Here is a 15,064-nt window from a genome sequence, read left to right as displayed (position 1 = left end):
CGTCGAATCTGAATCGCTTGAAAAAAACACGGGGGTGCTTAACTTTTTTCCAGGTGTATAGGTTATTTTAATTTTTTTGTTTTTCCTGGCTTTTACCATGTAAACAGTTTATTCATCTCTGAAAAGCAACACATCACAGCAGGAACACATTCTTATACACGATTGTAGCATTATGTGAAAGTGTGCACTTATTCTTTCTCAGTTCTACCAAGTTTCTGCTTGAGTATAGTTCTACAGAAGGTAATCCTAAGAGAAGTTATACCCTAATTTGATAGAAGCAATTGGGTAAGCAATTGTCTACAGAAGTATGCACACTGGTTTTTTGCTTTTGTTTATGAATAAAGATACTATTCACTTTTCAATCAAATGTGTCCAGTCTCCTCTTTTTCTCACATAGGCTTAAAAAACTCAGTCAAGTTTTCAAACACAGCTTCAAATAAAACACAAAGAACAAATCCTTTAACTTTAGTTTAAAACTTCAAATTAAAAAAATAATATATAGCACAATAAAAAAAGAAATACAGCTACTCCATAAATTTCCTGTTTGATTCTGCTGTTATTAAGCAGGCCTATCTCATACTTCAGTGGAAATCAGTTCACCTGAGAATACCACAATATTACCATTATCTAGAAATTACTGAAAAAACTTCAAATGAACCAACTAATTGTGAGAAAAGTCCATTACATAGATGTGAGAAAAATCCATCATACAAGCAGGTTTCAAGCTAATTTCATGTTTGTATTTTAAGTGTAATTATAACTAAATTAGCTTCAAAATTGTTGAACCTGAGGATTAACAGTATCATAACTGAAGAGTCTTATATAGCCCCTGAATATACAGGTATGTATTTAACTCATAGTCTTATAATTAATTATTATTTCTAGTGGTACTCCTGTGACATACGTCTGTTGTAAATAGGTATACATAGTTCAATCTCGAAAAACAGAGAATAAATCATCTAATAGGAAACCTAATTGTCACATTTTGTAAGTTCAAAATATTAAGAAATTGCATGAGATCAAAAATTAAATAAATAAAAAAAAATTAACATATATTTGTAAAAGCCTAACACTATTTTGGGGTGAAACAAGTATTTTCCTGACATGTTACATACATGAATCTACAATTTCACAGAAAATACCAACGAGCCTACCTTTTTGTACTTTTTAGTCATGAAACGTTCCCAGTTCTCAAACATTTCTAACCATTTCAATTCTCTTTTACGTAGTATTTCAACAGAGACTCCACACTGACTGTAAAAGAAAATATAGGTTTTAATATTAACTACCACCTGCAAATGTAACATTTTAAATGGTGTTTAGTATTAACTTAAATGAACATACAGTAAATTATAATAGTCTCCCGTGTCATCCACATAATTTCAAACAAAACCCACATGAATCTTGCCATCAAATGCCACAAAAATCTAAGTTACAACTTATCTTGGACTGCACCAAAAACAAAACATATAAAAAAATTAATTATTAGTACTAAGACTAAATCTTATAATATATAAAGTGCTGATACTGCATGTACTTACTCTAAATAAGCTTTTATTCCTTTATTTCAACTATGCATGTAAAACACAGGAAGGTATTTTACACTAAGGAAACATTTCCTATTATGGAGTGATAGAAAATAGGTTCAAGGAAAAGGTTAACAAGCTGAAGAAACATCCCAAATAGTTTGTTTTAAACAGCACTTACCTAGACATGATTTCAAATGATAATTTAATAAACATTTCAGAAACCACAAGTTGGAAAGTACTCTTAAATTAATAACTGGAGATTATTTCAAATGACTGATGAGTGAAAAATAATCAGCATCTCAGCCTGAGGTCATACAACAAAGGATATGTTGACAACGTAAGTATTGAGAAAGTTTATTATGAAACAGATCAAAATAACTTTGATTTTGATTGTTAATATGAAAATGGAAGAAAACCAGTAACATTCAGGGCAAATGAGACCAATCAATTCTTTGGACAACACCCACAATACTATGCTCACACTACTGCCTAATTTCTTAATTAAAATGTAACCAATAAAACTACTGTCACACAGTAACACAGTTATTTGTAACACCTTAGTTGTTTTCAGTCTTTGCATTGTGCAAGGTCTGATGTATTTCTTGCTTAAGAGCTTTAGGAACCAGTAGCTGCAACACAGGTTCAGAACCATGTCTCAGTGGTTGATAACAATAGTACAGCACACCTTCCTACACATATAGCTACTTGTACAAGTGCCATAAGTTACATGCACCTGCACTACATTCCTCAATACACATTAGGTGCACTTCACCTTCATCCATAGCAAGAAGTGCTAAAGTTAGATTGGGTAATTCAGTTGCACTTTCTGGAGCTTCTGAGCTTTGAGCATGATACCCAATCACTAGTGAAATCTCTGACCACACAATTTGACATCACTATAGCAGAAATGGCTTTAACTCCCACAATGTGTCCAGGATTCAGAATTTTCGACAAAAGGACAGGGATCATTGTGTGGTGAGACAATCCACTGGTGTTGCAATGTTGCAGACCTGGATGAAGCAATACAAAAAGATGTACTCTTGCAATGTTGTGATCCAATGTGTAATCATTCCATCTGGAGTTGTAAAGTTCATGAGCCATTTCTGCAATGCATGGTTTACCCAAATAGTGAATTACTATCAAACAGTAGTGTCATGAAGATCACCAGTGGATGGAAATGTTTTTTTTTCATACAGTATCTGCACTCAGAAGCTGTTGGTGTTCCTGAACTGATGTTCCACTCCATCCTGCAATTATGATAATACCACCACAACTCCACTATCAATGGTATCAGTACTAAGCAGAAATTTACCATCTCATTATGAACATGCTAACACTGTAGTTTCAATTAAATCATGCTTTAGTGACTGAAATGCTAAGTCATATTCCTCAGTCCATCTAAAATTTGCATCCACTTCAGTAAAACTATTAATGATGTAGCAATCTTGGAAAAGTTGGCCATAAAACAGCAATAATACAACTAGAGACAAAGGAAATTGTAGACATCTTTCTTGATTACAAGTTGAGGCCAGAATCACATTACTCTGATCTTCACAGGATAAGTAGAAACTGTCTGTACCAAAAATATGACCTAGAAACTCCACCTGTATGCACACTTTTGCACTTCCCTTATTGCACCTTCAAGCACACCCACCTTGTTTGCTGAAACATCCAGCTCAGATTTTCAACAGCAAATTTGAACGTGTGGTCAAATAACACAACATCACTGACATAAATAAGGAACCTTTCCCATTAGAGACCCTTCAGTGTAAGCTCCATTAGCCTTACAAAAGTGGCAGGCATGTTACACAAACTGAATGGCATAACAAAAAACTTGTAAAAACCATCAAGTACTGAAAGCAGTTTTAAGTCTGTTTTCACCACCTAGTTAAACTTGCCAGTATCTGGATACAATGTTTAAAGCACTGAACCACTGCATACTTTCAATGCATCCAGACATTCATTTGTCAGCATGAATGAGAAGGTGTCAATATGTGTCACCATGTTCACCTATCTAAAGACAGAGACCAGACTTGACTTGGATACCATTACTTTTCTAAAGCCAAAGCAGCTGTACCTACAGCTTGATGATGACCCTACAGCATCTGCTGTGCAGAAAAGCAAAACTAGTAGCTTTGCCTACCTTGCTGCAATGCAAAATACCAACAGTTAACTTTAAAGTGACTCAACTGCCCACACCCTTAGATGATGCTTTGATACTCCCTTCCAGAGGAACTTTGGATAGAGGCAATACTGGTATTGACAGTGACATGGGAAGCCTTGCTCATTCATTGGTATCTAATAAGACTGTGTTGCAGTACAAAGATCTATTAGTTGCTGAGCTCAAAATTAGTATCATACATTCAATTCTGAGATATAGCCATTTTTGGCTTTTTCCACCCCTGTGACTTATTAAAAGTTACAGAAACTGTCTCCATCAGGGTGAGAATGTCTTTCACACATAAATGATATCTCACCATCTCACTAGGTAAGCCTTCAACAAACTTGTCTACAAGGATATCCTCACAATCTGCCAAAATCATAGTAGGGTATGCCTTCCTGTGTGAAAGGTAAATATCACCCATGTAAGTGACACAGCTCTTGATGAAACTCTTCTTCCAAGTCTTGAACTCTGCTCAATGGATAGGTCTGATCTCCACCTGACTAGCCCAACCAGAGACCTGCTAGATATGCTTCAAAAAATGATCCAATTTATATTTAGCCATATTAAACCCTTTCTCCAGCCCAGTGTTTGATATTATGCCCATTTTTTGTTTCTATGAATAAACATTAATAACTCATAACATCATCAGATCTAAAACACAGATGTTTCCAACACATGGCATGATATTTATGATAACTTTTAAAATATAATTTTTTTTGCCAATTTATGATTTATAATACAATCAAAACCACTATTTAAAACAGATGTTTACTATGCCATTATGCATGCATTATGTAACAGTTGAAATGGAAGCCAGTTTTGATACATATCATAATAAGCCTAATGACACCATGCACAAGGCCACTTTGTTAAATGAAATGGTGCAATAAAAAACATTTCAACTATTAAAACTAATATAAAGATACAGTATTTATTTCACTCAAATTTATGCATAAAATTTTTAATAATTTAGGTAACATGTTCAAAAAGACATAACATCACTTGCCTTTTGATTGAGAAAGAAATAAAATTCTAGCATTGATCATTGGCCTCAAGTTACTGAAGTTATCTTATATAAAAAGTTAGCTTTCAATACAATTACTTTAGAATAAATAAACAACACATGAAAACTTATTCATTTAATTTATTTTCTTTCCATAATTGACAAATTATAAAGTACTGTAATTAAATGACAATAAAATGTCCTAATCAATCTCAATAAGCATCAAGATGACTTGAGGTATTTTAAGAAAGTTAACATTTTCCTACACTGAAAAGGTATTTCCAATATATACTTACCCACCCCATTCACAAGTAGCTTTTTTTTTTCACTTATACTGCTCTCTATAGTCACACATTTTTGCTCACCACTAGTCTTGATACTCCCCCACCTACCCTCACATGTATTCACGTGAGACATCTGCACGCTATCATATAAATGATCCTGCAGTAACCTTTCACCAATTGGAGTGTGACACAACTCCTATTGTCACTAGCTTCCTCTCTTCTGTGCAGCCTGTAATAATTTTGAGATTGAGCAAAACCTACACCAGAAGTGGGGAGGTCAGGTTGGAAATGTGAGAGGAGGTAAGTATCTATTGAAAATACATTTTTAGTGTAGGATAATGTTTACCTCTGATACGTTATCTTACCTCCTCTCACAAATAGCTAGAATTCCACACTGAATTGGTGAAGAGTCCAGTGAGAAGATGATCCCTCTTTAGAAAGCACCCATAGGAAGACCTGGGTGACTACACCACTTCTGAGTAAGATATACTGTTCACTCACATAACATTTGTAGTAATAAGGACAGAATCATATACTCATGTGTGCATATTCAACACAACTATTACTATATCTGCCAGGAACCAACATCCAGGGGATGGTAGGAAGGTAGACAGCCAAGTGGGACAGCATTTCCAGTCCATCACCAAGCAGCATTGGGAATGTATCATCCAGCCCTTGTTAATAGGAGGGCACTCGACAACACACATGAGATCTTATGTGGCTGGTCCAGCTCCAACCACCACCATATCCAACAGAAACCAGCAACTGGGAGATGGTAAGAAAGAGGGTGCCTCAGCCGGAGGGGTGAATTGCATGTTGGCAGAATGCATCGTCCATCACCTGGTGGCATCTGGAATTGCACATTAGGTCTACAGTAGGATGAGCATCAATACAAACATCTTACTCTCAACTGAGTGGGAGTGAGCACATTTAGGAGGAAGCCTCCATGGTCCACCACCCCAGCAGCTAGGAACTGGTAAGTGGCAAGGAATCCCATACTCCACTAGAAGAAGAGGGGAAACAGTGCATAAGAGACAATGCAATGGGTGGTGTAACACCTTATTTTGAAAAGCGGACCCATCCAGTGACCTACAATACCTGGATCATCACGGATGGGCACTAATCCCAGTCTGCTTTACTTATATTAGTCCACGAGTGTACAGTCCAGGGCAAACATCTTTAAGAAACAAAATACCATGGTGAGCATATATGACACACAGGTCATACAGTGTGGATTTAAAAATATGTGTACCTGGTCAGGCAACACTCACCACTGAATGGAATCCAAATATGAGGCAAAGGCCTCTGCAAAGAAAATGAAGAAAAAAAATTGTTCTCCAAGTAGAATTTGCAAAACCATAAAAATTTAAACATTTAGTGGAAAAAAATATGCAGCCAAATAATAAACAGTAAACTGAATCAATTAAGTAAATATTCAGTCTGAAAACACATCTTGTCGGTAAGACTTCTAATTGAGAAGTGATTAAAGGCTGCATGGATGAGAGGGCATTAATGTAAATAGGAGCTGTTTCACACAACTATTGTGGAGAGTTGCTGCATGACAGCATGCAGATGTCTCACACGAATACATGTGAGGGTAGGTGGGAGTATCAAGGCTAGTGGCGAGCAAAATCTTGTGCTTACATAGGGCAGTATAAGTCAAGAAAAGCTATTTGTAAGGAGATGCAAGATATTGTAGTGGAATATTTAATTCTTATATAAGGATGGAAGGAAGCTTTTCAACAAATAGATTGTCAGAAAGAAAATAATTCGAGATTACTGATGATACATTTACAATTTCATCAACTTCTGAAACACGAACAATATTAAAAAACAACAACAACATGGAGATAGTTGAATTTTACATCTTGACATTAGCAACTTCAAAAATTCACTGTTCACAAATTATCTAAGCTAAGAATAAGTCAAAATCTTGTCTTTTCGTCTATTGGTAAGCAGTGTCTATGCAAGAAGTAAATTTAATGATTTCGAAAATTTGAATAATATTTCCAACAGAAGGTCAAACATCAGCAATTAGGGAGATGTTTTGAATTTTGTTATTCTTTAATTAAAAATAAATTTCAATAAAACTTACAAGAAAATAAAATTTTAAATTGCAACATTTCAGTTATAAGTTTATTTTGGAGGAAATTTGGGAGGTACATCACAAATGATTTTTCAAAATTGGATTTTACAAATTTTCTCTGAGTAAAACCCAAAATGCCTGGACTGGAACAGGTTAAACATCAGTGGGCAGGTCTGTTTATTCTCACTCACTGAGACCCGTAGCTGTGGTATAAGCTCTCCTCCCATGGACCCTTGGCCAACACCATGCTGAGACATCTGAAACATTGGGGGGAGTATGATGTAGTGGGCATATTCAAGGGCCTCTTCATTTAGAAATACATTAGATTCTTGTCTTTGAACAATAGATCAATAACTTACCATAAGCAGCAAGTCCATGGGCTACTCATGAACCTAGGTTTCTCCATGATCCATTGTTGCCCTGACAGTATACCATTTATCATGACAAAGCTCTTAGTTGACCCATATTCACTAGTCAATACTTGTTGCTTCACCTGCTTGTGAAAAAGCTCAGGCTGTAGGATGTCATTCCAACTGTCTCTCTCGGTTGGTCTTGATCAAAGCTAGAGTGGACTATTCTGGTCAGTGATGGTCTGAGAATCCTGTCCTGTAGAGACTGCCTCATTCAGTCTTGGACTCACCAGTATCCACATCATCACCGCAAACCTCAGTTATACATGCCTCCTGTGCACTGAGATCTATCCTCAGGGGGCATATTCAGGGTAATTTTGAGTTTAACAGATTCTAGCAGTTGTCCTTCCCAAGTGTGTGAGTAAAAAAATGGACCTTTGTAGCATCAGATACATCCAAGATCCAGGAGAGAACTTCCAACTACTCTTCATGACAACCTCCTTCCCTCATTGACTAACTCTTCCTCTTCTTTATGTCCTTTGATTCATGGAGATTACAGTTTACTTCATAACAAAGCCTTTTTAGGCTTAATAACATTAAAAAATGATGAAGAGCTGAGGAAAATATGATCAACGAGAAAAGCAGAAAATTCCAAAGAAAAAACAAAAACCTTAGTCATCGCACCAAAATTTTTTCTTTCCCGCTTACTCTAGTATTTTCAGGTACACTGGCTTCCTTTGAGAGTAATCAGGTAGGATACACAGAATAATGTGAGGTTTGAGCAGAAAATGTATGCTGAGTTAAAATGAAATTTTTCAGATTTTTGACTGACTTTAGCAAAGAAAGAGAAGGGACACAAAGTAAAGCATAGCATAACAAATTTTACTGTACACAGTCAAAAATTAGTGTATTTTATGAAAGATGATGCCTTTAGTCAAGCTACCAGAAACCTCTTTTAAGGTGATGAAAATCCATTAAAATCTCCAGAGAAAACCTAGCATTATATACACAAGACAATAATACTATTCTTTATAGGTGAGTGCACCACCTACATCACTGTTGTTCATTCCCATCCAAAAATAAGGGAGAATATATTCTCAGGGTATCATCTGATAAGCCAATGGAAAAGATTATCTACTTTACATAAATCTTCCTTATGATAAGGCACATGATACCAAAGAGGAATAACACAAAACAATAGGTAACAAGGAGAAAAAGTTATATGTGAAAAACAATAGGCCATCCAAACATATAATCTTATGATCACATGGGAATATTCAGTAAAACTTATATAAAACTACTCCTTAACTTCTTATCTATCTATCCATTAAGTGAAAATACAAACACAGTATCTCCCCTGACATGTTTCAAATCTTAGTCTCAGACAGATTAAACCAAGAATGACTCATAAGAGACACTAAATAACATTAAATGTACATCCAATCCTGAAAAATAACCTCAGTTTCCTTCACTTCAAGCTATTTTAATTTTTGTTATTTGTGGTTAATTTTTTTTCTTGTCTTCCAATGCACTGTGCTGTATATTTTACTGTATTTCCTTGTTGTCTACATTTTATGTTGCTGATCATGGAATATGAAAAATCCAAAATTTCCATTCAATAAACCTATGCTCTACTGTTGCTACAGTGTTCCTCTTTCTAATTTAGACTTGGATTTCCAGCAAGTGAATCTACTGAAACAAAAATTGGATGCAAGACTAAGTGTAACACTGTTATCACAAGTAACATTTTTGTGACAGCTCAGAATCAGAAACAATTGTGGACTTGATGCCAAGAGTAAATTTAATAAATCTGATGATATCACTTCTTTTAAAGCTGTAAGCTAGTTCTTTTTCTGATAAAGGAGTTAATCTATAGCTTGAAATACAGCAGTCAATGTTTCCCCTAACTGAGTTTATACTCTTGATCTCAAGCATGAATTGAAAATGTAGACAAAACGTGGTTGCCCAAAATGTCACATAAGTAAAGATTTCTTTTTAACTTTGATGATATTATTCCACTAATGTTTTCATAACTCTCACACAGATCTGGCAAAACTTCTTGATCAAAAAAGAATAGCTTATCCTGGTCCACCATAAGTTCTGTGTTGTCTCATAAAGTGTCCTTTTGTTATTTCAATTTACAAACTTTACAGCAACCATAAAATCAAATGAAACAAAGAAACATGTTTAAAATAAATTGCACAAATACTGTGTTATTCTCATGTAAAGCTGGAGCCAACAGGTAAGTATTAAGCTCTTAAAACACCATAGATTCAGGGGAAATGCAATGAAACAAAAACATAAACTCATGCAGCAAAAGGAAGACTCATACAGTTTTGTAAAGCTAAATACAAAATCTTTAATCTAGACAAATAAAACATGCTACAGCTTTCTCTATGTATACCTGCTTCTGTGTTGTTAAATGATGACTTTTGAAATATAGAGGAGTCAAATTTTGGTGCTCAACAAAGATGGAATGGATTGTGTTATATCACATGTACTGTTAAGTCAAAACAAGTTCCTAAAGCATTGATTCTCAACTAGTGAACCATCAGATGTGAAGTTATGGGCCGCCACAGCCTGGGACAAGTGTGACTCCCCTAAACTAACGAGTCATTAAAAGCATATATTAGGTTTTTACTATTGTGTCAAATAATTATATGGATCTTGAGGTGCAAAAGATTGAGAAATACAAATCTTGATTACCTATGTAAATGGTAATTCCTATTATATACATCCAAAGAGAAATTACCTTCCAGTTCAAACAAATTGGTACAAGTCCTCTGTGTAGTACCTCATTTACATATGACCCACATTTCAAAAGAATGATAAGACAGAAGCATAGCCAAGCACGTTTTCTGATTATCTTCTAGACTTTACCATCATGAATACAGAGGTTATGTTGCATTTAAACAATTTGGAGCCTCATCATATTATAATCAATATCACCAGGTCTCACATTGGTCTGTGTAGGTTCCATTGCAAAAAAGCTCTAATGTAAGGCTGTAATGTCCAAAGCACATAATTCCTATTTGAATTGCTTTTCATAATCCATCTAGTGTGCAAAGATGATAGTTAACAGATCCTTAAAATCCACAGGCACTGTGTATGGCAACTTGCACATTACATCATCATAGGGAATAGAATAAATACATATTTCATACTCTATGTACATGATGGTTGAACAGGTATGTTGTGGAAGGAATTTGTCTCTCTTTTTTTTACCAGATTGAGATCATTCTTGACGATGTTCCATACTGTTGCCTGACTGGACAAATTTATTTTGCCACTGACCTTTTTGGGCATGAATTCTCACCTAGTACTATATGCCACACTTTACTTACCAAGACTGGTGTATGGCTTATTGCAGGTCTCTTTCTGAATGGGCTTGGTGTCCCAAGTTGATACATATTTCAATACCTTTAAGTAAAATGGATATTTTACTCTTGGAAATTCTAAGTACATGATCTGAATATACTTTTATAATCTGAATATATGAATATTTTGCATTGGAAATGGTTGTTACATATCCTTCCCCAATGTTATCAATCTTCAGTGGTATCACACTATCTATAAAATACCAAACATCAAAATGCAGTTCTGATATATATTCTGTTCCAATGTGACAGCTTTCATTGTCACTTGACTTGCTGATTTTCAAATTCAAGGTGACACTTTAATGACACTTAGCAAACTTATGAACAAGCAAGATCCCGTGACTTTTCCTACAATTTAAAAACACTAAGTTTGGTCCTTCCAAACCTTAGTGATGAATCAGTCTTTAAGAGACACTAACTGAATTTTAAGTCTTTTTACAAATTACAGAGCAAATTCAGACATTGTCTTTTTTATTTCAACCAGAACGGTAAAATTCCTAAACTGCCGAGATCACTATTTTTTGTTTTATAAATACATTATTCTTTGAGTTCAAAATGCTATGTTGACTCCAACAATAATTACTGGATATGAACAGACTTTTCAACCAGAAAAAATACTTGTCAAATATTTAGGGTTGTTTAGATGAACATTTAGTACTCCCAAAAAAAAGCACTCAATGGACACAACTGGATGCAAGATTTTAGTCACATCCATACTTCCCAGCCCTAAGTATGTCCACATAAATTTTTATATGGAACACTTTATGGCCATACAATAGTGGCAACATGCTGAAAATCTTCCATCATGGCAATGTGATCACAGGCTCTGATCAATGTAACTGCTGACATGGGCCTCCTGTGGATATTCTTTTGAATATAGTGCAATACAGGAGTTTAATTAACTTTTGAGAGAGTGTTGTTTAACTAATATTCAAAAATTTAACAGAATCTTCAAAGTCTTTCAGTATCCATTTTCTTCAAACAACTGTGAAGTTTATAAGCATGAAATTGCATGAATTATTATGTTTTTTCACTTTTGAAATTATATGTCTTAAATTATTGTATTACCGTGTTATGTTAAGTTATCCATTTGTAATCCTATTTCTATGTTTTCTATGACCTATAAGTAATTAAAAGTTAAAACCTAAGTTTTAAAGACATTTATAATCTATTATAATGCATAGAAAGAGTTATGGCCAATTTTTAACAGTAAAAGTTTACTATTTATTAAAAGAAACATGTGGTGATGAAATAAATTAAAAATTATGTATAAGTGTAAATACAAATATATGGACTATACAGTGAGTTACTGTGAATAGGGACAGCAAGAGCTGGCCAGGTACAAGGACAGGGAATCACACCTGTTTTTTGTGGAAGTAGCAGTATGGCTTGGAAATTAAATTTTAGAAACTGCCAAAGCAATATTGTGGAGAACTCCATCTCAATAGCAAGCACTCGGTAATCATAGATAGACTTAAAATTTTCTGATATCCCTTATTCGATGCAGATTTTGAAGAGGAAAAGTATTCTCCATGTGGCCACACAGTGAGTTCTATTGTCTTCAGTGTGCATTGTGTGTGTGTGTGTGTGTTTATATATATATTTTGTATTTTGAGCTGATTGTTTATCTTTTTTAAGGTAATTGCAAGAAAAAGAAATAGTTAAAAAACTCTTCTCTTTAGAGCATCTGGGGAGGTTAAAGAATGGGAAAGGGGGTGGGGATGAAACTATAATATGGTGTATGTAATGTGACACAAAGGTTTCAGAGCCATCCAAATTCAGGGGGCATCGATGGTTAGAGGCAAGAGAAGTAATGGGATAATGAACTGAATATTCTAAATTTATTATCTTTAAAATCTATTAGCAGAAAAATGTCTTATACAACACTTTTTAAAGACTGGTAAATAATTATATTACTTTAAAACTTCACATCTTTATTTTTACTGATATCTATGAGTTTGATTTTGACATCATTGGGCACATAAGTACATTATTTCAGGAATATGGAAATCATTAATTTTACACCCTGCCCTGTAATTAATATATTAAAAAAAGATTTTAGTATACAAGTACACATAATGTAAGATATATATATATATATATATATAAGGTACAGGTGAAACAACATGGACATATAATGTACTGTATATCTAACCCATGCAGCAAGAATACTTCAAAAAATGGCATATACTATAGAAAATAGATGTTCAAAAGACAATACATCTAATAACAAGTCTTTAATTATATGACAGCATTATGCAAAAATATGAAATTTCTAAAACTTGGTATTCAAAATATACTGAAGTTTTATAATAAATATTAAAAATATGGTAATACCAAAACACATCTTTAATATGGATGTTTCAGAATTTCTTTAAATTCCATCATCAGCATTAATATCTCAAAAAAAGTTAGTTCATAATATTCAAACTACAATAAACAACATTAGCATTGAATGAGTTTTTATATTCAATTAGAAGTTTAGAAAAAACAGATTTAAACAGTAACAATATAATGAAATGTACAATAAAACGTGAGGCATACACATTTAATAATTAATACTGTTAAAAGAAACTATTACAGAGAAAGGCTGAAATATATCAAATAAAAACACTGAGAATCCGAAATTGATTTCATTAATGACAACAGAGAGGAGTTCATGTTATTATTTAGTGTTGGGTGATCATTAAAAGTGAAGAGCCTTCTGTTAATAAAGAGTTTGTAATCTGTGGTTCTAGAGCCGAGAATTTTAATGTTTTCTAGAAGTATGGGGTGGTTGTTATTCTCACCATGCAATCGGATGTAAACCTGGGTGGATTACTTAGCTTACATACGCTTCTTGCTGAAATTCCTATGTTCTTTTGTGCACGTATTTGTAGGTGATTTGTAGTTTTACCAATATAGGTAGCTTTATAGCTACCATAAGTGTATTTATATAAAACCCATGAGCACATAGGAATGAGTAGTGTGTCTTTGGTTTTAAACATTTTTTGTTCTAAATGTTGGCATAAATACTAAACTTAGCTTAATTCATGGATAATGTGTTTCAATTATTTTATGAATTTGATACTTGAGTTTAAATCTTTGTTTGCCAATGTAAGGAATGATAAGAACCAGTGGATATTTTGAGACAGTATGTGGCTTTTTGGTAGGAGCTATTTTATTTGTTAAAAATTTTCGTGCTATAGAATGTAAGAAATTAAGGGGTTAATCATCACTTTGTAATATGTCATGAATTTCTGAAATGTCTGAGTGAAGACAGAACAGATATTACAGGTTCTGTTTAGAAAATTTAAAACAAGCTTATGTTTGAAAGAGTCTGGTATGAAACTGTCAAAATGAGTGTATAAGCCAGTAAGTGTTTTCTTACGGTAAAAAGATGTGGCAAAGAGATTGTTTATTTTGTTTATTTGAATGTCTAAAAATCTACGTTATCATTTTCTTTCATCTCACATGTAAAGTTTATACATGGATGTTGTGAGTTTAGGTAGTTAAAAACTTCTTGATGTGATCAGTGTTGTGAAAGAGTAGAAAAGTATCATCAACATACCTTCTACATAATACTGGTTTGTAATAAAGGGGGCAATTATCCAGCCATTGACGTTCGTAATAACATAGAAAAATATTTGCAAGGGATGGACCTAGAGGTAATCCCATCGCCACTCCACCTATCTGGTCATAAAGATGACAATTAAAAACAAAGTGATTGTTCTTGAAGGCCAATTTTAGAAGCTGTTCAAAGTTTTGTTGGTTAAAGTTTGAGTGCAGAGCACTTCTGGTAGGGAATAACTGTTTACTAATTATTTTAATTATTTCCTCAAGTGGGATTAAGCTTTTCAAGAACACGATACAAATGTAACACATCATATCTATACTGCCGTGTCAGAGTATTTGCAACTGATTCATCAGGTGGAAAATGAAGTTTTATAATAAATATTAAAAACACAGTAATATCAAAAACATCTTTACTACAGACGTTTCAGAATTTCCTTAAATTCCATCATCAGTGTTAATATCTCAAATAAAGTTAGTTCATAATATCTGAACAAGAAACAACATTAGCATTGAGCAAGTTTTCATATTTAATCCAAAGTTTAGAAAGAACAGATTTAAACAGTACCAATATAATGGAATGTATGATAAATCTTATTTTTCTTAAAACATAAAACAGTAACTAAAGAATATGATATATGATAAAAAAAAGAATATGAAATGAAATAATTTTTTTTAGGTTTTATATATATGTATATATATATATATATATATATATG

At 33.7% G+C, this 15,064-nt stretch overlaps 1 protein-coding gene across 3 annotated transcripts in view; it reads right to left on the bottom strand.

Annotated features, from left to right (window-relative positions):
- Positions 1 to 15,064, bottom strand: part of LOC106464687 (TBC1 domain family member 10A-like) — a 134,034-nt gene that overhangs the window by 103,728 nt on the left and 15,242 nt on the right. For all 3 annotated transcript variants that reach the window (XM_013924843.2, XM_022392456.1, XM_022392455.1), the window contains exon 3: positions 1,155 to 1,254. In XM_013924843.2, the coding sequence (XP_013780297.1) occupies positions 1,155 to 1,254 (100 nt within the window). The remainder of the gene's footprint in view (positions 1 to 1,154; positions 1,255 to 15,064) is intronic.

Source organism: Limulus polyphemus, unplaced genomic scaffold (assembly GCF_000517525.1).
Source record: "Limulus polyphemus unplaced genomic scaffold, Limulus_polyphemus-2.1.2 Scaffold1719, whole genome shotgun sequence".
Classification (NCBI taxonomy): Eukaryota; Metazoa; Arthropoda; class Merostomata; order Xiphosura; family Limulidae; genus Limulus; species Limulus polyphemus.
This window is presented reverse-complemented; position numbering and strand designations above follow the sequence as displayed.